General features: G+C 50.5%; 3 protein-coding genes across 3 annotated transcripts; 2 read left to right on the top strand and 1 right to left on the bottom strand.

Moving 5' to 3' along the window:
* The first annotated feature begins 8,929 nt into the window (after positions 1-8,929).
* On the top strand, positions 8,930-11,180 carry LOC117836541 (peroxidase 70). Its single transcript, XM_034715990.2, has 3 exons — positions 8,930-9,444; positions 9,551-9,716; positions 10,623-11,180. Exons 1-3 carry the CDS (start codon positions 9,013-9,015, stop codon positions 11,015-11,017), a joined length of 993 nt encoding a protein of 330 aa, XP_034571881.1. The 5' UTR covers positions 8,930-9,012; the 3' UTR covers positions 11,018-11,180.
* Positions 11,181-16,427: 5,247 nt separating this feature from the next.
* LOC117835865 (uncharacterized) lies at positions 16,428-19,308 on the bottom strand. Its single transcript, XM_034715179.2, has 6 exons — positions 18,928-19,308; positions 18,600-18,839; positions 18,019-18,321; positions 17,672-17,833; positions 17,194-17,277; positions 16,428-16,730 (listed from the first exon to the last, which is right to left on the bottom strand). The coding sequence occupies exons 1-6, from the start codon at positions 18,955-18,957 to the stop codon at positions 16,623-16,625; spliced, it is 927 nt and encodes a 308-aa protein (XP_034571070.1). The 5' UTR covers positions 18,958-19,308; the 3' UTR covers positions 16,428-16,622.
* Positions 19,309-23,683: 4,375 nt separating this feature from the next.
* On the top strand, positions 23,684-26,438 carry LOC117835913 (protein SHORT-ROOT 2). Its single transcript, XM_034715245.2, has one exon. It carries the CDS (start codon positions 24,218-24,220, stop codon positions 26,123-26,125), a length of 1,908 nt encoding a protein of 635 aa, XP_034571136.1. The 5' UTR covers positions 23,684-24,217; the 3' UTR covers positions 26,126-26,438.
* The last annotated feature ends 742 nt before the right edge of the window (positions 26,439-27,180 follow it).

The raw sequence follows: 27,180 nt of genomic DNA, 5'->3' as shown, positions 1-27,180 counted from the left end.
CTACAAGCAATCGAAGACCTACAAAATGGCATTGTGGAGCGTTTTAGGGTGCCGATATGGCCGGGCATGAAGAGTACGTGGTGCGTGAGGTATATGGGGGCAAACTTTCATAGTCAATTCAAGAATAAGACCCTTATGAAAATGTTTAAGCGGCTATGTACCCAGAATCATGAGAGGAAATTCAACCTACTATGGAAGAAACTTGATGAGCTTAAAAAAACAATCCGAAGAGCTAGACAAGAGGCTGGTAAACAGCGAGGCCAACCACCCTGTGTCTCTGGAGGACGTCGGACTCGATGGTCCAGATGTTAGGTGAAGATAGGGAAGGGTGTGTTTCTGGAGGACGTCGGACTCGATGGTCCGAATGTCAGGCGAAGTACACACAGGAGTGCATCATCACAATGAAGGGTGTGTTTGCTCTTGCCAGAAGCCAAGGTTGTTGCATAGGCCTTGCACCCATGTCATTGCTGCATGCATCGAGGCAGGGGGACTTCAGCCTCGTCGGTTCATGCCACATTACTTCCTGAAGGAAACTATATGGCACACATGGAGGAACGAGGTTTATGGATATCGTTTACTAGGACATTTCATAAACAATATTGGTAATGCCGCACGTTACATTTCTAACCCTGATCCAGAAATGTTTCAAGGGGTTGGGCGACGTAAGAACAGATGCATCTGGAACAACATGGATCAATTTGAAGCCGGTCCTAATGTCCGCCTATGCTCCAAGTGCCATGAAGCTGGTCACACCTACTAGAACTACCCTGCAACGACATATGGAGGCGGGAGTAGCCAAGCTGGACCATTAAGCGGTGACGCAAATGCTCCTGCGCGTGGTCCGGGTCATCGTGCACGTAGCAATAATGATGGGCTTCTGTGATTCATGTGTTGTATGTTTGTGAACTTGTTGTGTTATATGTTTGTGAACTCGTACGTTAGGCAAACCTTGTCATATGTAATGTAATTTGTGACGTTTATTTTATGTTGAGAGACTCCTATATTTCTTAGATTATGGAATGTAACCTAATTTGTAGTAGTAAGACATTGTAATATTTGCACATCGTGTACTATTTCATTTATGCTGTCTTTTGAACATCTCATGTCTACCGCATTGTATTTCATTTATGTAACATTTGAAGTAACTGAAATGTTTTGCCGCTATTATTATTTCGTCACGTACTTTTATTATTCGTGTTGCAGGTATGGCGGAGGAGGTTGCAGAGGGGTATCAGACCCCCGAGTTGCTCGACCCTACCTTGGACGGCCTTCACAGGTCGTTCATGTCAGTCGTACGAGGTGCGAACCTTGGCATGCTTCGGGCACGTGTCCCACTTTCGATGATGCCGATCGACGCATGTTGGATTTCGAGGTATATTCTACTTAGTTAAATAAATTTTAAGTTGTAATATTGTGTTGTTTGAACTAATAAATGGTATGCATGGTACAGGTTACACGCTGCGGGCCTCCTCCCTCTAGCGAGGTTAGTTCAGGGAGACATGGTCGACGCTAGCATGCAGGGGGCGGAGAAGTCAACACGCTTCTACTTCGACATGTCACTGCTAGCAGCTCTTCTGGACCGTTGGCGGCTCGAGACGCACACGTTCCATCTCACAATGGGTGAGATGGCCCCGACACTTGAGGACATCTCGCTCCTTCTTGAGCTTCCTTGTGCCGGGAGGGCCATTGCTGCGGATGACATGCCAGTTAGCTGGCGTGTGGAGCTTTTAGCTCGGTTTGCCCATGTTCAGCGGAACGATCGGGCCGAGCCATACCGGACCTTCAGCTCCACACACGAGCCCACGAAGAGGTGCCTCATGCAGTTCAGTGTGAGTAGTTATTTACCTGACTTTTCATATCGTTATCGCTAAGTTTTGTGAATTTGTCAACTAACTTTTATTATTCTGTAGGTCGACTACATGAGAGCCGACGCCGATGATGCCACAATTGCGCGGCACTTGGAAGCGTACCTCCTGTGGATCTTCGGGTGGATCATGTTCTGCACGTCCCGGGGGAATTGGTGCCTAAGCATCTACTTCCTTACGCAAGGGCCATAGCGGAGGCCCCACTCGATGAGGTTCCACAATACAGCTGGGGTTCAACTGTATTGGCGGCGACCTACAAGGACCTTTGCACGAGCTACTGCAAGGTAAACCCGATGGCGCCTATCTTCATTGGCTGCCTGTTGCTGCTTCAGCTGTGGTCGTATGAGCGCTTCCCATTATACTACTCTGCGTCTAGTACAGTACTGAAACAGGGGTTTCCATTGTTGATGTGAACCGTCACTGAAATGCTTACACTATAGACTGCAAAGACCCTGAACGTGAAGCCTTCTAAGGTGGATGTGACTCCACACTGACCCCTACATCCCTGCACCGGCAAAGCCTATATGTACCATTTCTCAGGATGATTGAACACGACATGGTACTAAGCACATGGGCGCAGTGCATCTCTATCTCAGCACTCCTTATATTCGACCCCCTCTCTCCCGTATCCTACCACACCATTGAGCACGAGGAAGAACAATGGCATCCGCAAGAGGAAGATGTCGTGGGAGGAGGGGAAGAGAAGGGGATGGTCCTATTCCCACCATCATTTAGACAGGTTCTTTTAGCCCAATAGAGTATGAGGCACCCCTCGACGAGTTCCCTCTGGAGGATAGGGCTAACTACGCCCCTCCAAACTCCCTCAGGCCTTATGACGACCGCCATGATGTGTGGCCAGTGTGTCACCATGACGTGGCTTGTGTTGTCTAGCTCTATGATGGCTACGGTGATGGAAGCCGACATTTCTTTCGATGCCCGTATGGCTTGGTGAGTCAAGTATTTACTTTATTACTCTTCCTAAGCTTCTCGTGCTACAAACTAACATCACGTTCAGTCTTATCTCGATGAAAGAAACTGCCGCTATGCCAAGTGGGTCGACCCACCACTTCCTAAGCCAACCCAAGAGTACACCCACTACCTCAAGTGCAAGATCTTTGGCCTGGAGCATAAAGTTGAGGATCTTCAATCCGAAGTTGATGCAAATCCTTGGCCGTTTAACATCGCAGGTGACTTGATTTGTACCGATCCATGGTGGAAGTGCCCCTACCACCACAACAAGGATTGCCCCCCGTCTCCGCCATCATCTGGGGATGCTGGCTACTATGGAGCTGGGCCATCGCAGTTCTCGCAGAGCTAGTTCTACTAGAAAGTAGACATGGCTTTTTTCCCCGGCTATTTCAATTATCTAAGGCATGCTAGGTTTAGCAACGACACTGGTTTAGGATAGCATCCGTACCGCACATGCCACTGCAATCTATAATTAGTTGTTCACCCTAGAGTCGTTGTTGTTCGTATGTTGTGCACGAATTTTGTTTGTATCTATTGTAATCTTGCTGGAAATAGCTATGTATCTAATGGCCGGAAGTTAAATTATTTTCAATTATTTCGTTCAATCACTCTACCTCTCTCAAATTACGAAGTTATATATTGCAATGAAACTACATATTTCACTTTTAAAAATATCAGACAAAATTACACAAAAAATAACTAATAAAAAATAAAACAGAGTTATAGCCGGTTCAAACAGCTATAGCCATTTCAACCGGCTATAGCATCCCACACCCAAATAAACCCGGCTAAACCAGGCCCTTGGAGCCTGCCACCTATTCAAATGGTGGTAGCCCAGATATCGCCGTTTCACACGGTGGTAGGAGGCTATGCAATGATCCGACCCTCCAACCTCCATTTCAACTAGCGGTAGCGGCATTACCGCCGTTTCAACCGGCGACATAGGTCCATTTTTGCAAATTTTTCAATCGACTATTTATTTCTGCAAAATCATATATATATATATATATAGATATAGATATAAAATTCAATAATCCATGTCCCTCGTATCCATTTTTTAAGTTAAATACACCCTATCCCAAGGTGCCACCTAGGTCCACGAACTCGCAAAATATGCATCCTCCTCATCTCTTTCTCATCTCTCTCTCTCTCTCTCTCTCTCTCTCTCTCTTCGGATGACGTCGGGTGGGCCACACGTGGGTGGTGAGCGCGGTGCAGCTGGGCGAGCGGCGCGCCAGCTGAGGGTGGCGGTGGTGGCGCCGGAAGAGGTGGTGGTGCCCTAGCCATCGGGACGGACAGCCCCCACCGGCACAGTCCACTGGCGCACTAGGGGCAGTGGTGACGATGCCCAGCCCCTGCGCCCAGCGCGGCTTGCCAGCGACGGAGGAGGAGGTAGCGGCACCCAACGTGGAGGAGCCCCCAGCCACAGGGACGAGCGGCCCCTGCACGACGGAGCCTGCCCCCTACGCCCGGCGCGGCCCTCCCGCGGTGGAGGAGGAGGCGGTGGCGCCGGGTGCGGAAGGCCCCCCAGCCGTAAGGATGGGCAGCCCCCGTGCGGTGGAGTCCAGCCCCTGCGCCCGGCGTGGCCCGCCGATGGTTGAATCTAGATCTAGGATTCGGCCGACCACGGAGAAGAGGGGTGGGGGAGGGAGGAGAGGGAGGGAGATGGGGTGGAGGGGGCTGCCGGCTCTGGGATGGCCACCTGCGCGGCTGGGGGGCGGGAGACGGTGGGAGAGGGAGGTGGCGGCGGGTGGCGGCGCAAGGGGTTGGGAGAGAGGGGGCATTGGCGACTAAGGGAGGAGGAGAGAAGGGCGGGAGACGACGGCGGATTGGTGGTCGCCGGCGCTGGAGTGGCGGCCGGCAGGCGGCTGTGGACGCCAGGGCCGGAGGGGCTGCCAGCGGTAGGAGCGGGGGAGCGGGGTGTGGGCCGGCGGATATATATAGAGAGAGAGGAGAAAGAGATGAGGAGTATGCAGATGTAGAAGAAGATAAAACTTAAGGATTTTTTTGCATATGTTCATCCATGTGGCGCCACGTTGGCATGCCACATCAGATTTCGAAGGGGTATGAACCTAAGTGGCACAAATTAACAAGTTCAGGCCGCAGATTTTGATTTTACGAGTTCGTGAACCTAAGTGGCACCTCGGGACAAGTTTAAAGGACCGTTATGTATTTAACATTTTTTATGCCTAAGGTCATCGAGGCCTTGAGTGTGACCGCTGTCTGAGAAAGAATCGGGGTGCTTAAAGAGTTGCCTAGTTATTGAAACTTTGTAAATCCATAAAAAAAATCTTCTAAGAAAATGCTATATGCCTATATCCAATTTGATTCGAAGAGATGAACTTTGTAAATTGACCTCAATGCATGCTGGAATTTGAAATATCCAACTAACATAGTACATGTCCAGATAATTTAATTTGTGCCTCTTGGATTATGACTTCATTATGATATAAAAATACTAAGATATTTAAATTTATGGATTTGAAATATCAGATGTGAATTTTAACATCTAGTCTGGAATTCAAAGTCAACATTTTAAGTGTTCTGTCGCAAGAAACCGAGACGTATGTATTTCGATAACCCCTCTGCATTACATGTACTTTTTTCTTCTCTAAGACAAGAAGGTAAGGGAAATGGAGTACTTTGGTGTCAACAACAACGTTAAGTTAGAGCATCTACAGCAGATTGATTTCTTCCTTTTTTTTTCCTTTATTCCCTTGTAGGAATCCCCTTTCATAGTTTTTGGATTTAAAATGCTGCAGCAGATTCCCTCCTCCCTTTCCTCTTTCCATCTTCCTGACGTGTGGGGCCTGCCTGTCAGTGTCCCATCTCCCTCTTCTCTCCTTCCTCCCTTTCTTCACTACCACGCGAGGGCCAGGACCGGATGTCCGGATGCGAAGATAGGCCGGCGGTGAGGCCGACGCCTCCCCTCCATCAGCAGCGCGGAGGGCAGCTTGGGTGGGCGGCCGGCGGTGGCGCGCAGCTCGTGGTGTCCGGCGACGCCACGGATGGATGGGACCGGCGGCGTGGCGTGCAAGGCCGGGACGGGGAGGCACGAACGCCCGTGAAGCTCGTCGATCCTCTTCCGCGGCGGCCGGGATGGACGGCGGGGCGGGCGGCGGGGCGCGGCAGCGGCCAGGGTGCGGCGGACGGGGCGGTGGACCTCCATGGCCGGCGTGCTCGAGAGGAGGGGCCGGCGTCCCGGCAGGTGGGGCACAGTGGCGGCGCTCGGCCCCCGCGGATGACACGGCGGGGCCGGGCGGCTGGTGGCGCACGCGGAGGGCGGCCGGCGTGGCACAGAGGACGGACGACGGTGGCGCGGTGGCCGGCGGCGTGCGCGGAGGACGGACGACGGTGGCCGGCGAGGTGGATCGGGCGGCCAAGAAATCCTGTGGCCTGCAGATCGTGCGGCAGGCGAGGAAGGGGAGGAAAGGGAGAAGGTGAATTCTCCTTCGTAAATGGGAGAGGGAGGAGAAGGAAAGTGATTGAGAAAAAATAAAGGAAAAAGGAGAAATGGAAAGGGAATGTGCTGGAGTCCTAAATTCTTTTTATGGCTGAAAAGAGGAAAGAGGAGACGCTCTTAGGGCCCCTTTGGCACGGCTCATCGAGCGGCTTCTAGGGTGGCTTTTGATGAAGCCGTGCCAAACGGGAGAAGGCAAAACGGCTCACCCGCGAAAGCCAGTAGAAGCCCCGCAAAATGCGGTCTCTACATTTCTCTACCCACCGGAAGCCAAAAAAAGTGGCTTATTCCGGCTCCTCCTCGTCACTTTCCATCCTTGTCCCCGGTGGCGGCGGAGGGGCGGAGGAGTGCCGAGGTGGCGCCATGGCGGCGGAAGGGCGGAGGAGGACCGGGGCGGCGGACGAAGCCAGGCCGGCAGGGCGGTGCTGTGGCGGTGGAGGGACGGAGGAGTACCGGGGCAGCACCGTGGCGGCGAAGGGGCGGAGGAGGACCAGGGCGGCGCCTTGGTGGCGGACGGAGTCGGGGCCGGCGGGGTGGCGCTGGAGCGGCGGCGGAGGAGGGCCAGGCGGTCGGGTGCGGATAAGGTCGGGAGGGAGGAGCGGATGGATAAGGAGAGAGGAGCGGATGGATAGGGAAAAGAAAAGAAGGGAGAAGGAAAGAGAAAGAAAAAAAGAAAGGAAAAGAAAAGGAAAATGAGGAGAAAAAAAAGAAAAAGAGAAGATAAAAATATAAGGGTATTTTGGACATTTGACACCTTCTTTCCAATCTAAAAAGCTAGGAGAAGCCGTTTTGCCAAATGTTTTCCTTCAAAATAAGCCAGAGTCAGAAAAAGCTGCTTTTCCAGATGAGCTAGAGCCAAAGTTGTTTTTTCACGAGCCAAAGCTGTGCCAAACGGGCCCTTAGCTTCGCTCCCGTACATCAAGACAGCAATTATTTTTCTGGGGTTCAACGCTGAACGATGATCGATCGTTGGTTCTTCTAATCACACGCCATTACTACCTACGTACAGGTGCACAGCAGCACAGCAGCAGTTTTGGATTCCCCAACAGATGGTGCCCCTCAGCCCTTTGCGCTGCTGTTCACGTCCCACCGTCCACCAAGCTAGTCAACAGATCCCGCCAGCTCGCGCACGGTTCTTATCACAGCACCCATCGCCAGCTTGGCCGCGACCTCGACAACGTCGACGTCGTCGGTGATCAACAACGAACAGCATCGAGCGCGATGCCCGAGCTAATCCGGCGCGATTAGGGGATTAAGCATGCGTCCTTTAATTTCTCCTCTGCAACAGAAAGATGGGCAGCTAACAATGAATGCAGCACACTGATCATTGGTGAACCTTTAGGATTGTAGTCACTCGACTGATGCATACAGCAGTGTAGCTTCTCGCTGAAGCGACTTGCATTGAATCCCAACTAACAACGAACAGCTAGCTCGATCGTGCATCGTCATCTCGCATGTAATGTACTCCAGAGGGAATGTGATGGATTCGTCCTCATCTTAAGTTCCTTTCTTGCATGTGCACTTGCTGGGTGTATTTATTGAGGTGCATGACTTGTGTGCAATGCAATAGCATATGTGATCTGTGCATGGCTAACACTCAACCTCCCCTGCCCAACGAAACCATTTTTCCGTGCGATGGATGTTTTTCCTTTTCCATAAGTGTTATGTGAACGATATAGCACGTGGCAGCCAGCGCTCCTGCATGAAAAACCGTGGCAATGAAAGCCATTCCTCCTCCATGTCCAGTGCATCTTATTTTAGATCGCTTGATCCCTTCCGTTTCCTGAGGCCATTAATTTCTTGCGCCACACAATTCTTCATATTTGATTTGCTTGGTCGCAACGCATGGCAATGGCATTTTAAGAACATGTTAGTTGCCAACACGTTAGCTATAGTCAGCTAGAGCTAATGAGGTCCTTCAATTTGTAGTGCCTCAGTGGTGGCACGTATACATCAACCACCCAGCAAGGTTGCGTAGGTATACCATGGAGAGTTCTAGGCACATCATCGAAATGGAAAAAAGTTTGGGCATGTAATGCAGTTAGCCCAATGATGCAACGGAGCCAAGAAGATGCAATACAGATCAGATGTGTGGTAATGCACCAAGGGGTTTTCTTTTTTTTTACTTTAATGAATAAGTATACATGCATCGCCGAGAAATGTCAGGATGCAACAAATTAAAACCGTACGAATAGACTCAAATGTACATTGGAAATTGATTAAAAGTAAGTGGTGCTACAAAGCTGATGATGGACTTCAGAATTCATTTTATACAAGTTTAAGATGCTCATGAATAAACCATTTCCGGGGATAGATGTACCTCTGACATGTACATCAAGTTGTTGATTGTACTGTACCTAGTACTTACAGGGGGCTTTAGTACAGAGAATAGTGCATCCAAACACGACGTAAGTTATGCCAAGAAATCTATTTTCTTTTCCCCGAGGGCTGTGTGTATTCCAGTACTATTCCTTATTATTGGTGGAATACCATTTTTTTACAGATTTACACAAGTTCGATATATACTGTTTCTGAAGAATAAAGAATTACAATAATAATGGCATGCATTATTAAGGGCCTTAATGTCGTCTCCGTGCATCCTTCTTGCGGTCTTCCCTATAAATATGTGCTCTGGCATTGCGCTGCACTGCAGGCCACTCCCAAACCAGAACTAGGCAGTGACTGACTGAGCGTGACACCACCACTTTTACCGCGACCATGGCTCCTGCAGCTTCCCGCACGCACCACCACCGCTCGCTGGCCTTGGTCGTCCTCGCGCTGGTGGCGGCCGCAACGGCCACGGTGGCCGGCGCGCAGCTGTCGTCGGAGGACTACTACGACGCCTCGTGCCCCGCCGCCCTCCTCACCATCCGGTCCGCCGTGGCGGCGGCGGTGCTGCTCGACCGCCGCATGGGGGCCTCCCTCCTCCGGCTCCACTTCCACGACTGCTTCGTGCAGGGCTGCGACGCGTCGGTGCTGCTGGACGACGCGGGGGGCTTCACCGGCGAGAAGGGGGCGGGGCCGAACGCGGGGTCGCTGCGGGGATTCGACGTCATCGACAACGCCAAGATGCTGCTCGAGCTCCTGTGCCCGCAGACCGTCTCCTGCGCCGACATCCTCGCCGTCGCCGCCCGCGACGCCGTCGAACAAGTAATAAGCCAGCTTCGATTGTGAATCTCTCTGGAAAACTGAACTGAAAGAGAAAGAGAAGGGCTGATTAATTTTGATCGCACGACGTCTCCTGTTGTTGGTGCAGCTGGGAGGCCCATCCTGGACGGTTCCCCTGGGCAGGAGGGACGCGACGACGGCGAGCGCGTCCCTGGCCAACAGCGACCTCCCCGGACCCACCTCCAACCTCAACGGCCTCCTCAACGCTTTCTCCAACAAGGGACTCAGCACCACCGACATGGTCGCCCTGTCAGGTAGTACGCTTGCACATTGCAATCCGATCCGTGCATCTCCTTTTTCCTGCATCATGCAACGCATGTGTAGACAGATTCGCAGCCGGCAGGCTAAGGATGGCGGATGGCACGTCCCATCTTAGATCTTGCTCACACTGAATTCGTCATGGAAGCCGATCATCATCTACAGGCTATCTAGCTAGAGCACATGGCATGTCCCGGTAAAAAATAGACCAAAAATCACAGGCGATTGAAATCGACGCGGCAGCGAACGAACTAGATCTTTGCAGAATTGCACCCATTCCGGCCGGTAGTGCGACCAAATTAATGAAAGCACTCCTGTCGTCAGGTAGCTATCGAGATCCACAGTAAGCTATAGCTAGCATACTACTCAACTGCTGTAGATCTCATGATCTTTAGCCGCATACATACGTGATACGTGCACTCGCATTCCAGTGTTTGTTTCGTTCTGTTTTCTGTCATCGGTAGGCGGCCCCTCTTGTGTCTTCTTTCCGACTTCGATCGTGAGTCTGCACATCGTACCAACGAAAAAAAAATATGCATGACACATTACTATGACACATGCATGATGCATCATTGTTCGTCTGCATGCGCCGATCAATTCAACATGGTGATCGATGACATGACATGCTGTTTGCAGTCTCTGTTCCACTCACCACCACCTTTTTGCTCGCAACAACATTTGGACGAGCCCGCGTCACCTACCTGTCTACGAGCTCTCTAGCCACGTCGTAGTACGTGCACGATCATCTCCATCCATCACGCGACCGCCCAACCACCTGCTCCTCGCTTCCACTTCTTCCACCGCGCAATCATGCACTTGCATGCGACACAGCAAGCAAGGTTTCCCATCTGCCCATCTCCATGATTGCCTCGCCTCGCCTCACGACTTGCTTACCACTGCAGGGGCCCACACCGTCGGGCGGGCGCAGTGCCGGAACTTCCGGGCCCGGATCTACAACGACACCGACATCGACGCCACCTTCGCGGCGTCGCTGCGGGCGAGCTGCCCGGCGCAGGCGGGCTCCTCCAGCGACGGCGCGCTGGAGCCGCTGGACGGGACGTCGCCGGACGCCTTCGACAACGACTACTTCGGGAACCTGCTCTCCCAGCGCGGGCTGCTGCACTCCGACCAGGCGCTCTTCGGCGGCGGCGCCACGGACGGCCTCGTCAGGGCCTACGCGTCCGACGCCGGCCGATGGGGGAGCGACTTCGCGGCTGCGATGGTCAGGATGGCCAGCATCGGCCCGCTCACCGGCACGGACGGCGAGATCAGGGTCAACTGCCGGAGGGTGAATTGAGTGTGTGGATACATCGCGATCGCATTGCTGATTGCGAGTGGTGGTGGAGTGGAAGAGTGTGTACATTCTGCAGAGAGCCAGGGATAGAGTTGGAATGGAGTATGTATACGCACATCATATGTATACCACTATTGTTTATTTATTAATTATTGCAAATACATAATTACATGTACTAAAAAGTAGGAGTATTTACCAAATTATGCTCATCATTTTATTCGCTGTTCTCGCGTAACACACGAGCCACGTTGGCGTTTTCCTGATGAGGGGCGGCCGCGTAGTCCACGGCAACCAATGGACGGCGTTGGCGGCCACGCGAACGGTTTGCGGGGTCGTCCTGGCTGTGGCTGACGTCGAGCGGAGCGCCGTCGAGAGAGACTTGGTTCCACCGCCGTCCGGATCTGATCTCCAGGCAACGGCCTCATCCGAGTGAATAGGCTGGCGTTTGTGTTACACCTGCTGTTCCTGAACCTGCAAATACTGAAGCTGCTCTTGCTGTATCGAGCATCGACTTGAAGAAGACTCTGAAGATGGGCCTCGCAGGAGAGCTCGGCCCAGAAGGCCCAGTGTCCGTGTGTCAGGCAAACTAGCCTCAGTTATGGGCCTGTGTGGAGACAATGGGCCGCGCTTTCCTTTCCTTTTTTGCAGACGTAAGAGACCACCTGTTTTGTTGATATACTTGGTAGGTTTCCCCGTTCCATGTATTGATCAGCTGTCATTGGACATTCGAAAAAAAAAAGACCAGCCGTGATTGGCAGGTGAAAGCGCAATACCATATATTAATCTCACGCAAATACGCAATCAACGTTTCCATTGTTACACGCCCACGGGCAGCATATCTACCCGCGCCCCTCCCCCGCGGTGATTTCCGCCCTGATCACGCTGATTTCGCCCGCCGCCGCCGCCGCCGCCTGCACACAGATTCCTCCATCCTCCTCCTGCCACCACCTCGCGTCTCCATCTGTGAGTGATCTACGTCAGGCGCCGCCGCCGCGGCCGCCGCGAGACTCTCCTAGCTCCACGAACAACGTCGCTGCCCGCCGACAAAAGGCCAGCTTCCCGGAATGCGCGCTGGCCGGGAGTTGATGCCCTATGGCCCGTGCGCGTGGGACGAGTTGAGTGCGAGACCGAACTGCCGCCGTTGCTCCTAGGATTGGATCATGCGAGCTCCTATCCTTCAGGTTAGGCAGCTGGATTGCATCACGGCACCACGCAACCAAGGTCAGGTAACGTACTTTGGTTAGCCCCTTTTTCTCGATTTGCATTGCAGCCGGTTTGGCTGATCTCATTGGTACCATTTGCCATGGAGGCTGCCTGCCCTCGATGGATGAAGTTCATCTTAGCTGTCGCAGCGGAGGCTACCTGCCATCACCGTAAGGCATTGCCTTCGCCGTTGCCGCAAAGGCAGCTCTACCCACGTCGGGAGACCTCTGATTCGCGATCGTTGTGCAAGATATGATGCTTGACCTCTCGGCTGCCGCAGCAATGAGGGATCGTGCACCTGCTTCCGTAGGTATTTTTTCTTAATGAACGGACACAAGATTGTGACTTTCATTGATAGAAAATAAGTACAACCAGCTAGTCGGAAAGGTTACAAACAAACAATTAATTACTTATGAGTAACAAGCGCGCTATGTCCTTTGCCCCTGCAGCTATCCAGGTTATAGTTGTCCATTCAGGCCGCCCAGCCCGGTCCGGCACGGGCCCAGCAAGACCCATTAATTTTCGTGCCGGGCCGTGCCAGCCCACGGGCTGCACCGAGGGCCCAAGCACAGGCCCGTAATGCCTTTTCGTGCTGGGCTAGCCCGTCAAGCACGACCGGCTTGGGCCACCGCGAGGAACGGCGGGCCCCCGCGCCGCTGCCGTGGCTCTCCGCAATCCGACACCGGCGGTGGAGGCCGTGAGGGAGGGAGGCGGCGCCGGGCGGTGGAGGCCGCGAGGGAGGGAGGGAGCGCCGCACATCGGAGGGAAGGCTGCAGGCGGAGGGGAGGTCGGAGGGGAGGTGACGGGGTCATGGGGAGATGGCGAACGGGAACTGGGAAAGGAAGGGTGGCGGCGGGGCAGAGGAGATATGGTTAGGGTTGGTCGGTTGATGTTGGACTATTGGTATTTATACGGGCCTTAACGGGCTGGCTCCTTGTCACCATGCCGGGTTGGGCCGCCCGTCGTGCCAGGGTGGCGGCCCATGCCCGGCATGAGCTACCGAGCTGGGCCAGCTTGGGCCCGAAGCCCTCCGTGCCAGGCCGGGCTAGAGCCGGGCCAAAAATCGGGCTCCTTGCTGGGCCGGCGGGCCACGGGCTGCATGGACATCTATAATCCAGACGCCAGCTTCATCTTTGATTCTTGCCATTAGAGATGACGATGCCAGTTCCTCGTGATTGAAGACTCGCCTGTTTCTTTCTTTCCAAATTTCCCAGATGATGAGAAGGGCGATGGAACACATTGCTTTTCTTGGAACTTCTGTTTTGGTGATCATGTTTATCTACCTGTCTAGCGGAGTAGGTACAAGCTCCACGAGCGGAGTAGGTACAAGCTCCACGAGGATACAACGTGAGCTCCCGGCTAATTCTTCATTCCCAAAAGTTCTTAATGTCGATGTTGCCTTGAAACAACATGTACCTTTGAACATTATTATGTGTTAGCTGTCAGCCTTTCTTTTCAGTATCACTAATTTTATAGGGTTGGCTATTGTCTTCTGAATTTATCTTCCTGCTGTCACTGAGAACTATTTACCATCTGAAAACAGGAAGTTTGATACGGGGATAGAGTGAAACTTTGTCTTGATTGGTGATTTATTTCGGAATATATATCATGCATTATAAATTATTTATTTATTTCAGAATATATATTACAGGACATAAATTATTGGTTTTTGTAACTGTGAAAGATTAGGACAATAATGTCGGCATCACAAGCTTGGCTTCATCATAAATTGTACCACCTGTTTTTCCTTTAATTATCTTTTATTATTATTAGTTTTCTTAATGAGTTCGGGAAATTGATGAATATTTCGATGGTTTCTTCTTGGCTAATGGAGAGCTTTTAGTGATGAAAGATGTGAGCCGTTGATCATGTGCTTGTATACATCTTTCACCGTAGGATACTGGCTTTCAAACTCTGTGTAGCATAAATATTTATTCTCCCTAGCCCGAGCGGCAACAACAAATTTAATTTTGTCATGCAACTCAAAGTCCATGCGTATACCTGCTCCAACTTCTAAAAAAAAAACTCTAATTGTTGACGCAAAAGCAACCTTTTGAACCGAATATCAATAATATATTATTAAATCACCTTCAAATGTCGACAGCCATGTGTATCCTCCAGCCTCGCTAAATGTGATTGAAGTATGTCCAGAAGCCGCCAAGCATCGTGTAAGCATGTTACTAGGAAAAAAAATATTAGATGAATTTATGGAAAATTATACTCATGCATATCCTGGTCGACAAAAACTTTTGTGGCCATGACAATGTGGTTTTACATTAAAGATCATGACAACCATATTTTCATGGTCACAAAAGTTCCATTCGACCAAGATATGCATGAGTATGATTTTTCCATAAAATAATATAATAGCTTTCCTTCTTTTATGCATTTTTTCAAATGATCCACTTATATTATGTTTGGCAGCTTCGTAACACACTGCGATCACATTTAGTGGAACTAGAGGATACCCATGGCTGTCAACATTTGAAGGTGTTTTAATAAAATTGATATTCGGTTCAAAGGTTTCTTGTTCATCAACACTTAAAAGTCCTTTTCGTTTTGCATAAAGTTATAACTGGCATTCGCACAGACTCTTTGTTGCCTGACTGCATTAAATTTTCCGTTGCCACTCGAGCTGAGGAGATTTAAAATTTCTACACTACACCATGATCAGTCTAAAATGGCTCACTTCTTTCATCACTAAAAGCCAATGAAGTATATGTTGAATGCTCGTACGAGTCCGTTTAGTTCACAATGGTGGTTTTGTTAACAAATCTATAAATTATTTCTATCTCTGTATGCACATTTTTATACAAATTTAAACTTAATTTGTTCGGCACGTCTTTGATATAATGATAGCTTTATTGTTTTCTTGTATGTCTTTGATATAGTAATAGCTTTATTGATTACTTTATATTTTATGAATATAAAATTTTTGTTTATCGATTTTTTTAAACACGTACAGGTGCACGTGCATCTCCACCGGTCTATTGTGACTTTCAGTTCCTTTAGATGGAGTGATGGACAATCAAACATAAGTCAGTTAGCCATGCTCTATTTTCCCTGGGATTTGTTTACTTTTATTTTATTTCTTTGCTTGTAGGGTTGACAAAGATTTTGTTTCTCCAAATTTACTAATATTTTTGTCTTTTTAGTTACTGTTCGCACAAAATTTAAAGGGACTGCCTACATGACAATCGGCTAATTGTCATTTTGATTTCAATCACTGTTTTAGCCAGTAGAAATTTGGCACATAATGATGACAATACTTAGTGGTGCTGGAAAAATAATTACAACATGGCATGATTTCAGTCAGTATTTTTTGCTCAAAATAACAAAGGAAAAAATGACTGCATTTGTTCAGTTTAGTCGACTGTCCTTAAAACCTGGTTATGCATGCCTCTGTTACTTTTGTCATGGTTATTGCCTGTGACTCCTAATTGCAACCTTCAAAGTCCACTTAATGCTCCTTTGATTTTACTGAAACTTTCAGTCAAGGTAAACCCATGATTTGTAAAAGCGCATATCAAAACTCAAACTATATAGGTCACATTCAAACACAAAATTGATGCATAAATAATTAGGCCATGAATCAATCTGCATGTGCTGATCTCAGTATTGTATTCTGATCCCAGTCACAACTAACAAAAAACTGAATCAATTATACAATAAAATGGTAATTGGGGCCAATATTAGGATGACGTCAAGAATGAAATCATATACACCTCCATTGCAGTGGGTGATTGAGCGGAGCGCAGAACCAAGAAAAAAACATAGCACTCGAAATGGAAGTAGGATTCAACCAAAATTCAACAAACTCTGGAACACTACTGAAAAAAATCAGGTTAACTTATCTTGAAAAGAAAAATGAATGATAAAATGGAGATTTAACTATTTGACCAATACTAATAAGAGCAAAATTCGTGCAAATGTAATACCAAAATAAGATGGAACTTGATCCTACGGATTGTATGACCACGGATGTATGGCGGCATGACTATCGAAATTTTTTATACAAATAGGTGCAGATTAATTCAGACAGTTTGCGGGTGTTTAAACTAGTCAAACCCAAGCTTTGAGGTGACTCAAATGGCTAATCCAAGTTATATATACTACTACGAACCATGTAACCTTATGCTATTGATAAATTCAGATTATGTTCTCCATGACAACGGATGAAGGTAAACTCCTACCCACGTTTTCAAAGACAAAAGAAAATAGAACTTCTGGATTATTATCTTCCATTCGGTCTTACATCCATGCATCATGCATGAATGGGCCATTTACCATGAAATATTCAGGGTTTGTAGTTGGACAGGGAAGCCAAATGTTTCCCCACTAAACAGAGTATTTGTCCCCGTAGGCCTTACAGCTTTTATTTTCAATGGTCAGGCAGCAACTGACTCTAGGCAAGAAGAGAGCCAAGCATGACAGTAACAGCTTCTCCTCGGATTCGGACTCTGTGAGCTTCCTCATCCCATTGCAGATACAGTGTTCCACTCCTTGGGGAGGCCTGTTAAAGTGACAACACAGACAAAGGTGTGTATATATCATATTAAAGCCCCGTTTTCTTCCACTGACTTATTTTTAGCACCCGTCACATCGAATGTTTAGATACTAATTAGGAGTATTAAACGTAAACTATTTACAAAACCCATTACATAAGACGAATCTAAACGGCGAGACGAATCTATTAAGCCTAATTAGTCCATGATTTGACAATGTGTTGCTACAGTAAATATTTGCTAATGATGGATTAATTAGGCTTAATTAGGCTTAATAGATTCGTCTCGCCGTTTAGATTCCACTTATGTAATTGGTTTTGTAAATAGTCTACGTTTACTACTCTTAATTAGTATCTAAACATTCGATGTGACACGTGCTAAAAATAAGACACGGGAAGAAAACGCCCCCTAAGTTCCAATCTGAAGAACGATATTAATGGATCAAGTTCTTTAAAAACTTGTCCTCGATACCATGAAGGCTGTCATGTTTTGTTTCCCCAGCTTCTTGCCCCAGTAAGGAGCCAACGAACAATGTACGCTAGCACATACTGGATCCTGACCAAGAAAAATGGAGAAAACAGGACATCATAAGAACTTTAACTTTTATCATTGACAATTACATAATATCCAAAGCAGATAGGGTTCTTCAATGCCACAATAACTTGTTTTAAGTGGGAACTAAGAAGTGAGTTCGCTCCCCAAGAGAACAAATACAAAATATGGTTGTAGATCACCATGAAACATTTAACTCTCAATGTGATAAAGTTTTGAAGGGACCAGTTGACTAGAACCTGTGGATGCAGGATTCTTAATTCAAACACCCATTTTGATGAGAGGTGAAAGTTTGTTACAAACTAAAAAGATACTACATCCCTGAATAGTGATTTGAGAAATATCTCTGAATAACAATACTAGCATGTTGGAACACATGTTTATATTGCATTATCACCTCATTTATTCCATATTTTGGGGCGAAGAAACGGGTGACAAAATCATAGCTAGATCCTTCACGAGCTGGGCCTGTAATGGCGATGCCTCTTCCAGGACACTGGACTAGCTCAGCAATGTTAGGACGAACATTATCAACTTCATCACATGAACTGACTTCCACCTGAAAAGGAGAAATTTAGGTTTCAATATACTCAGTACTATCGTAGTATTTCGAAAAGGTTAAAAAAGTGCAACTGAAGGTTAGAAATAAAGAAACAATCTTAACTATGAGAGTTTGCTTCTGAAACAAGAGTTTGATTATGAAATAAAATGGAGATTGAATTAGAGGAGGATGAGAGGAATTACAATGAAGTCAGAAAAAGCAGAGACAGCTTGCAGCTCATTAATAACCGAAACGCCACTTAAAGTCTCAGGAATTGGTAACATCTCTGCAGAATTGCATTTTACCACGGGGATAACAGGAAAATCCAATTCTATCATGAACTTTGAGCAGGTATGTTGTGCAGGAGTTGCATTCTTTGATCCAAGGACTTTCTTAGCTGTTAGACGTCCAGATTTTGCCAAGAACTCTATAGCATCACACTCCACAAGACCAGATGCTATCAAGTAGTGTGCAGCAGCTAATGTTCCATGCCCGCAAAGTTCACTCTGCACAATTAACTAAGTAAAGTAAATTTCTCTAAAATTGCATCAGATAAAGATTAAATTCATAAAAAAAGGCTTCCCTTGTATGGAAGTACTAGAAGCTGCTGTAATTCCTTGTATGGATTGCATTATTATTATGTTAGTGGTCTCAAATCTTCTTTTGTTCAGGTGCCGAAACTAAGTCATGCAGGTCATGATGATTCATTTGACCTCGCTCACCCAACAATCAGCAGGTTCTGAAACAAGGAAGCGGAGGGTTTGTGATAGAAATTAACAATCACCTCCCGGACCGGAGTGAACCAGCGGATACGGAACTGGGCAGTCACGACCGCAGCGCCGGCGCCGGCATCGGAGGGACCGGAACGGACCAAGAAGGCGGTGATGGGGGTGTTGAACTCCGCCGCCACCGCCTGCATCCACCGCTCGTCGAGCGGCTCTCCTCCGTCGCCAGCGCCGCCATCCTCGAGGAGGCAGACGGCCGCGGAGTTGCCCTTGAACGGCTCATCCGTGAACGCATCAACCTGCACAGATCAAACTGTTGAGGAAACAGAACGGAACCCAACTGCTGAACCTTGCTTCCGACCGTATCAAGAAGCGAGGTTGACTGACCACAGCGTATCTGAAGGCTCTCTTCGGCATCCCGTCGAGCACCTCGAGCGCGGTTGAAGCGACAGGCAGGAGGCGGCTACCTAAACCGTGGATTGTTGCCTTGTTGGGTGTTAGTATTGGATTTCTCGGTCAGCAGCACTGCTTTTGATCCTTTTGAATACCCTTCCTTCATTGAACTTTCAACGAAACTGCACGCCAAGCTCTCTGAGTGATGATAGATCAAGAAGAAAGCTCCTCTGGTGGTGCATCCGTGCATCCGAGAGCGTTACTGAAGAAAGTTCTTGTAAAAGAGCAAATTGCACAAGAGCTCCAATGCCTTGGGAGGTAGGTGAACGGATTTGTCCAACACCAGTGCAAACACGTCCGGGTATTTGTCTAGGATGAACAGCACCGAGACGCGGAAAGATGCAAATGAACGGGGCCAGTTGGTTCGTGGGCCGCCAAAAGCTTTCTGGAGGTACATGGGCCTTGCCTTGCTCTGCTATAGCATTTTCCTCAGTTTTGTAGCCTAGTCCTCCTGCATGCTTTGCTGTTGGTGAAGACTGACGAGTTGAGGCTATAAATCACCAAATTGAAGTCTAAATCCCTAGTACTTCACACCAAGGTTTAAATCCTAGTACCAATGGATTATAAACATGCAAGTGTTTTTTAAGCCCGGAGAGGACAGGGGTGGCAGTTTGTTATCTCATAATTATGTGGAACATAACAAACAACTCCAAAAGGCCAAAACTTCCTGTGAGCCAAACCATATGCATGCAGCTTCGTTCAGGCCTGATGTCCATTTACACGACTTGTTCCAAAGGTTTGTGAAGGTTTTGTGATAATATGAAAATGCTGTGAATTATAGAAGATATGTGTTGAGTCTCGTTGGCTATGTATATGCTACAAAAGTGGCTCAGGAATGGCATCGGTTCTATATCATGTTAGAACAGAAAATGGAATCCGGTGATCTCAACGATCGCCCTCGATGGTCTTTGACCTCACATGGACAATGCATGCATACCCATCAAATAAGCTGGATGACCCGGCGGCTAAACATTATCCACTCCACACCGGAAAAAGGAAGGAGAGACGACAGAGACACGTATAGAAATAAAAGGGCGAAGAAAAGGGCAGGCACCAACTATTTCTTTCCTAGCGTATAGGAGTGTTTTGATCACGACGACACGCCCGGTAAGCGTGACGGCTCAGCGCGTAGCACGAGACAAAACATGATGATGGCGATGCGCAGATAGATTGTGCAGGAGAGGAGAGCAGGGGCCCTTGCTTGGATTCAAAGGAAAGGAAAGGAACGGCGGCAGCAGCAGCAGCAGCAAGGCTAGCGAGCGATGGCCGGACAGAATGTAGCCAATTCCTGGATGCCCGCATAAATCCACTTTGGAGATTCTCTTCATGATTGGGAACGTCGAGCCGAGAGCTTTTTATTTGCTCGCCAACGGAAGGAATGGAATAGACCCGTGTAAAAATATATTACTACCACGCTCGCTCGGTGATGCGTGGGCCGGGCCCCCGTGGGGCCGCGTTGAAAGCAAAGCTTGGTCCTTGGACTGGTCATGCTCATGGCTGTGACTTGTGACCTCTGCCGTGAACTCTAACTTCAGAATTACTACAGAGTTGCAGGCACAGGTTTTGTGCACGCGGCTGCACCCAGCATCCAATTCAGCGGGACACGAACGGGCGTGCATCGACGTCCCGCCGGTCAAAAGCAGCAGAGGCAGGCCGAGGGGGAGCTGCAGAAGCCGCGCGCGGCGGCAGAGCGCAACATCCTCAGTGCTCTGTCTTTTCTTCCGTCCGCAGCGGTCGCGGCCGGCCGGCACCGGGCCGGCCAGAACTCGGCAGCCGCCTGCCCGCACCGCACGGGACAAGGGGCGCAGCCAACCTCGGAGCCGGCGCCAGCGCGTCGAAAGGGTCCGGCGGGCGCGGATGGCCCTGACGCCCACGACCACGACCACGACCGGGGTTTGCGCGCACGGCACGGCTGGAGAGACCGTATGATGGATGGGTGCCGATGCCGATGGGGGGAAGGAGGTGAGAGGTGATGATGGCCGGGCTGACCGGGCTGGGGCGCCCGCCCGCGTGCGCGCCGTGCTCCAGCTTTTGTCGCGCGGTGCCTCCCCGCTGGGTGGACTGGACTGCATCCGGCTTTCCAGACTCCATCGTCGGATTGGATTGGGGCGTCGGGCTGCTGCTTTTCCTCAGGAATCTCGTGCGCGCGCGTGTCGTGCGATTCTTCTCTCGTTCGCCTTCTCGTCCGGGAGGGAGGTGACCTGAGCCAGAGCCAACTGAGCCAAGGCAGGGGAATATTTCGCTCGCCTCCCAGCTCAGCCGCTCGACGCGCCTGCGCCTGCGTGCATGCCGGCCCCCGCCTAGTTGGCTAGTATAAGGCTTGCCCGGCCTGTCCCAAACTGCCAAATCCGTGCTCGGCCGTGTACCAAAAGGTTTGTTGTACCTTTACTCGGCCGGGTACTAGTATGAGGAAAATTTGTACGAAAAGTTGACGGTAGGGGCACGAAGGGAGTCTTTCCCACGGATTGATTTCAGACGGGAAAAACGTAGGAGTTGAAACATCCACCTAGCTACGCATTTTGCTCTTCTTCCTCACAGTGCTACTAAGCCCCATGCAAATCCAGCTATGTAGCTCCATGTTGCCATACCTAAATGGCTAAACCTCAAGCTTAGTATGTCGACAGTTATGTCTATCCATTTTATGTCGCGACTGTATGGTTTTTCTTGTAAACTGAGTCAATTCTCGTCTTCTAATAATATCACGGCGAAGCAAAAGCTTCCGCCGTCCTTTCGCAAAATGACTGTCCATTTCATGTGTCCCGTACAATATGGGCTACTTTGGAACAAAGAAATCAACAGAGGAACTTTTCAATGATTTGAAGCATTCATAAAGATTCCTTTAAGCATGTTTGGATCTTAGGGATAATAATAGATATAATGAATGGAATAGCTAGGTCATCCCATTGCTGCCATTTGCGGGGATTTCTTGCTCCATAGACATTTGGGAGGATTTCTACCATGTACGTTATATATAACCGCCAAAATCCTACATATTTTACATTCTTGTGTTTCAATCATTATTCCTATATATTTTACTTATTCCTATATATTTTACTATTACTATGTTAGATATTATATTTGTTTTGTTTGCATTCAAATCTATAGCTGTAAGAGCATCTCCAGCAGCATTGGTATATTTGAACACCTAAAAACACTTAGGCTTCGTTTGGATGTAGATATTGGAGGGCTTGGAATTGATTTGGGTTGAATACCAAATCAAACTAGTTTTGGAAATGGATACAATACCAAAGGTATTGTTTGGATGCAGATGAAATTGCTAGATAGAATTCAATTGAGTGGCAAATACCAATTCATGTTTGGATATCCATAGTATCAAATTGGAACCGACTATCAACAGACAAGATCTCATCCCCTCCGGCTCCACTTCTCTGCGACGAATGGAGCACCACGGAGGGCACCTGCCGCCGCCCATGGAGAGGAGCAGAGGTGGGAGACGAAGGGGCCCAAGCTCAGCGGAGGAACGCGTGGAGCAGCGGTCGGCCCGGTGGCGAGGGAGGTAGGGAGGGTGGGGGGGGGGGGGGGGCAAGCCCGGCTGCGAGGGAGGCAGGGAGCGGCGGCGCGGCCCGCCGGCGATGGAGGCGGGGAGGGGTGGCGACTCCGCCGGCGATGGAGGCGGGGAGGGGCGGCGATGTGAGGAAGGCAGGGAGCGGTGGGAGAGAGACGCGGAGGTACGGGGGCGACGCGATTCCAGCAAATACCGAGGGGCTCGGCTCGGTATCAAGAGTGAAGGGGTGAGAGCGGGACCAATACCAACCGGTATTGAGTTTTATTTCCAATTCCAAATTCCATGATATCCAAACAGCAGCATTCGGAGTTAGCAATTCCAATTCCAAATTCTGAGTCTCAATACCTACTTCCAAACGCAACCTTATAGGTATAAGAGAGAGAAAAATTTAGGTATGCAAAGGAGGCCTTCTCTAGCAGTTTACCTATACTGCTTGACCTATTTTATTTGCTACATGATACTGACGAGTGAAGCCCACAAGTCAGAGGCAGTGCGGTCGAGATGGGGCGAAGCCAGACATGGGCAACAGGGGAGGGAGGAGAAGGCGGTGAGGCGAGGGAGGGAGAAGAAGAGGAGCTACGCGGCATGGGGTGAGCAGCGGCGCGAGGAGGGGGGCGGTGGTGGGATGAGGGGAACAAGGGATGAAGAAGATAGTCAAGTTAGAGATCGGCTCTTGGAAAAGTTTTTATTCCCAAATTAGTCCTCGAAAGGATTATAGGTCATCGGTTGAGATATGCTGTTGGAGAGGATAACTTTGAAGTATCTAAATTTTTCTTTCTCCTATACCTAAAACTGATTTCAGATCACCAGTTTTACATATGCTGTTGGAGATGCTCTTATACGATCAAAAGTCGGAAGTCAGAACCAATGCATGCTAACCTACAGTAACTTTTCTAATTCGTGCTTACAGGTAAAATAACGTGACAAAGTGCGAGTTGGCAGGTTGTACCTAAACAAGCAGGTTTTCGGATACAACATCATCCATCTTGACCCAGCTCCCTTTCTCTCTGTCCCGGTCTGCTGAAAGGAACGTTCTGGTTGGGCACCCAAACCCTGCGACTTTCACCTGTGTGGTCATATCAGAGGTTTCATAATAAGCACTGTAAATTTCCCGGGGTGACAGCTTTAATCGTGTATATTCTGCGCAAGTGCGATAACGGCGCTCGACTAAAGACACGGGCTGGGCCAGGAGAATTCTCAAATGCATCCACTCGTCGGTATCCGCATCCTACTGTCATGCTCATGGATGCAAGCACGGTGGCTTTAGCCCTTTCACCAAAGCTACTACTACAAAAGCCAGGATTTGCGAAAAAGCTGATCGATGAGGAGAGGCACTCCACCTCAGCCGGTGGTAAAAAGGGTCCAAGGATTGAACGCCCCCAGCATGCACTCTCTCTCAGACACACAAAACACACTTTCTTCCTCACTTCATCGATCGCAGAAAAAGCAAGCACACTACGGAGAGTAGAATAGGTTATTACAGATTGGGGGCTCAAAATTCACCCTTATCTGACAGCATGAGCAATAGTAAAAGAGTAGTGGTAGCACTCCTTTTGCAGGTTATAACCCCGCCCCACCACGGCATTGCATTGTGTCTGCGTAGGAGCGCTCCATTTTGCACTCCCCCAGCCGGCCACACCCATAGCGTGCGCGGGATCTTGGTGCCGGTGGTTTAGGTCTGAGGAGAGGAGGATTTAGATGGACACGCTGTTTCGGTTGGTTAGCCTCCACCAGCACCACCACCACCCGCAGGCACAGGCACCCGCGTCCTCCTCGCCGGACCAGCAGCAGCACCACCACCAGTCCCCCTACAGCTCCCGCTCCACGTCCCGCAGCACCACCTCCACCGGCTCCCGCTCCTCCCCCTCCCACCACACCCACAATAACCACTACTACTCCCACTCCCACTCCCACTACAACAGCAGCAACAGCAGCGGCAGCTACTACTACTGCGACCCCGCCGGAGGAGGAGGCGGAGGCGGAGGTGGCGGAGGCTACTACTACGACCACCAGCCAGCAGCGCCGGCGCCGTACCAAGAAGAATGCGGCAACGACCACGGCTTCTACATGGATGAAGACTTCTCCTCGTCGTCCTCGTCCCGCCACTACCACCACCAGTCGTCGCGCGCCCCGCCGGCGGCGCCCTCGTCGTCGCCCCCGGCGCCCGCGCCGCCGACGCAGCCCCCGTCCACGTCGTCCGGCGCCGGGGGCCATGGCGGCGGGCTGTTCGAGGCGGCGGACTTCTCGTTCCCGCAGGTGGACATCGACCTCGACTTCAGCAGCCCCGCGACGTCCTCCGGCGCGGGGGGCGGGGGCGGGACCGCCGCCTCCTCGTCGGGCGGCGGCGGCGCCGGGAGGTGGGCAGCGCAGCTACTGCTGCAGTGCGCGCGCGCCGTGGCCGCGCGCGACAGCCAGCGCGTGCAGCAGCTCATGTGGATGCTCAACGAGCTGGCCTCGCCGTACGGGGACGTGGACCAGAAGCTGGCGTCCTACTTCCTCCAGGGCCTCTTCGCGCGCCTCACCACCTCCGGCCCGCGCACGCTGCGCACCCTCGCCGCCGCGTCCGATCGGAACACGTCGTTCGAGTCCACGCGCCGCACCGCGCTCAGGTTCCAGGAGCTGAGCCCGTGGGCGTCGTTCGGCCACGTCGCCGCTAACGGCGCCATCCTCGAGGCGTTCCTGGAGGCGGCGGCCGCCGCCGCGTCTTCATCCTCGTCTTCGTCGTCGTCGCAGCCGCCGCGGCTGCACATCCTGGACCTGAGCAACACCTTCTGCACGCAGTGGCCGACCCTGCTCGAGGCGCTGGCCACGCGGTCGTCGGACGACACGCCGCACCTGTCCATCACCACCGTGGTGCCCGCCGCCGCGCCGTCGTCCGCTGCGGCGCAGCGCGTGATGCGGGAGATCGCGCAGCGCCTCGAGAAATTCGCGCGCCTCATGGGCGTGCCCTTCAGCTTCCGCGCCGTGCACCACGCGGGGGACCTCGCGGAGCTCGACCTCGACGGCCTCGGCCTCCGCGAGGGCGGCGCCGCGCTCGCGATCAACTGCGTGAACGCGCTGCGCGGGGTCGCGCCGGGCGGCGCGCGGCAGCGCGACGCGTTCCTCGCCTCGCTCCGCCGCCTCGAGCCGCGCGTGGTCACCGTCGTCGAGGAGGACGCCGACCTCGTGGAGCCCGATCCGGACGCGTCGTCGTCCGAGGAAGCCGCCAGCACGGAGGCGGCGTTCATCAAGGTCTTCACCGAGGGCCTCCGGTTCTTCTCGGCGTACATGGACTCCCTGGAGGAGAGCTTCCCCAAGACCAGCAACGAGAGGCTCGTTCTGGAGAGGGCAGCCGGGCGCGCCATTGTTGACCTCGTGTCCTGCCCGGCGTCGGAGTCCGCCGAGAGGCGGGAGACGGGGGCGTCGTGGGCGCGGCGGATGCGGTCGGCCGGCTTCTCCCCGGTGGCGTTCAGCGACGACGTTGCCGACGACATGCGGTCGTTGCTGCGGCGGTACCGGGAGGGGTGGAGCTTGCGGGAGCCAGGCACCGACGACGGCGCGGCGGCGGGGGTGTTCCTGGCGTGGAAGGAGCAGCCCGTCGTCTGGACAAGCGCGTGGAGGCCATGACCATGAGATGGATCGTGTTCGGCGAAACAAGGGACGCGTGCGCCATGCTCAAGCTAGCGTAGTGCATGCATTGCTGCGCTCGTGTGAGTGGCAACACGGCAATGCAAGCAGGAGGTAGCGTGCAATTTTTTCCCCCTTACTTGTTGGATCTTAGCACGTGTCTTAGGGTTTCAAGTCGGCGTAAGTATGTAGGGAGAAGCTAAAGATCTTCAGATGGTTAGCTTTTTTTGGTTTTAGAAATTTGGGAGGAATTCATGGCATTTGTTGCAGTTTCATGCATATTTGACTCTCAAGAAAAGATTGTTGGATTGGATGCCTAGGCTTTCCATATTCTCCATGCATTTGGCTAACTCTTTTCAGAAATTTGGGATGAATTTATATCATGACATTTGTTGCGGTTTCATGCATATTGACTTAGGAAATGATTGCTGGATTGGATGTGTAGGCTCTTCATATACCCCCATGGATTTCAGCAGCTGATGTGCTGCTTCGTTGTTTATTTGCTTGTCCTATGATCTTTTACCGGCTAATGTTGATTGGTCAGTCGTGCATGGTTCTCGTCATGCCATTCGTTTGGACTCATGCGAGCAACCCGTAGCTTGTCGCCTTGATCTCATGTGTTTGGCTGGTGAGATGCTGTTTGCTGAGTCTTGACAAGATTTGCATGGGAAGGACGGACTACTTTTAGTAATTTTCAAGCATAGTCTCATAGAAAGTAGGTAAAATCGAAGTACTGCGACGATTGCACACTAGTTTGTTCATCTTTACTGTAACATTTCTCGCAGCAGGTATATTCCCTTTTCCTATACATGCATGAGATGAAATACGTGCTTAGGTGAAAGATACGACAAGCTCGGGCAGGGATGACATTGATCATATACACAATTAGGTAAAATTAAGAAGATTAAGATGAGGTTCATATCCTTTTTTTAAACGAGATGAGGTTCATGTCAACATCAGTTAATTCAAAAGAGTATGTATGATTATGGTCGACAAAATTAAGGATACAAATAATACCACCTGAAAGAGAAGGCAAAAGAAGAAGAAGAAGGCCC

Source organism: Setaria viridis, chromosome 9 (genome assembly GCF_005286985.2).
Source record: "Setaria viridis chromosome 9, Setaria_viridis_v4.0, whole genome shotgun sequence".
Lineage (NCBI taxonomy): Eukaryota > Viridiplantae > Streptophyta > Magnoliopsida > Poales > Poaceae > Setaria > Setaria viridis.
Note: the sequence above shows the minus strand (reverse complement) of the source record. Positions and strands in the feature narration are given on the sequence as shown.

Coding starts and splice junctions, on each gene's coding strand:
- LOC117836541 (XM_034715990.2), top strand. CDS start 9,013: ATGGCTCCTGCAGCTTCCCGCACGCACCACCACCGCTCGCTGGCCTTG. Junction 9,445..9,550: donor CCCGCGACGCCGTCGAACAA/GTAATAAGCCAG, acceptor TTGTTGGTGCAG/CTGGGAGGCCCATCCTGGAC. Junction 9,717..10,622: donor CGACATGGTCGCCCTGTCAG/GTAGTACGCTTG, acceptor TTACCACTGCAG/GGGCCCACACCGTCGGGCGG.
- LOC117835865 (XM_034715179.2), bottom strand. CDS start 18,957: ATGCCGAAGAGAGCCTTCAGATACGCTGTG. Junction 18,840..18,927: donor GAGCCTTCAGATACGCTGTG/GTCAGTCAACCT, acceptor TGATCTGTGCAG/GTTGATGCGTTCACGGATGA. Junction 17,834..18,018: donor CTGCTTTTTCTGACTTCATT/GTAATTCCTCTC, acceptor TCTCCTTTTCAG/GTGGAAGTCAGTTCATGTGA.
- LOC117835913 (XM_034715245.2), top strand. CDS start 24,218: ATGGACACGCTGTTTCGGTTGGTTAGCCTCCACCAGCACCACCACCAC.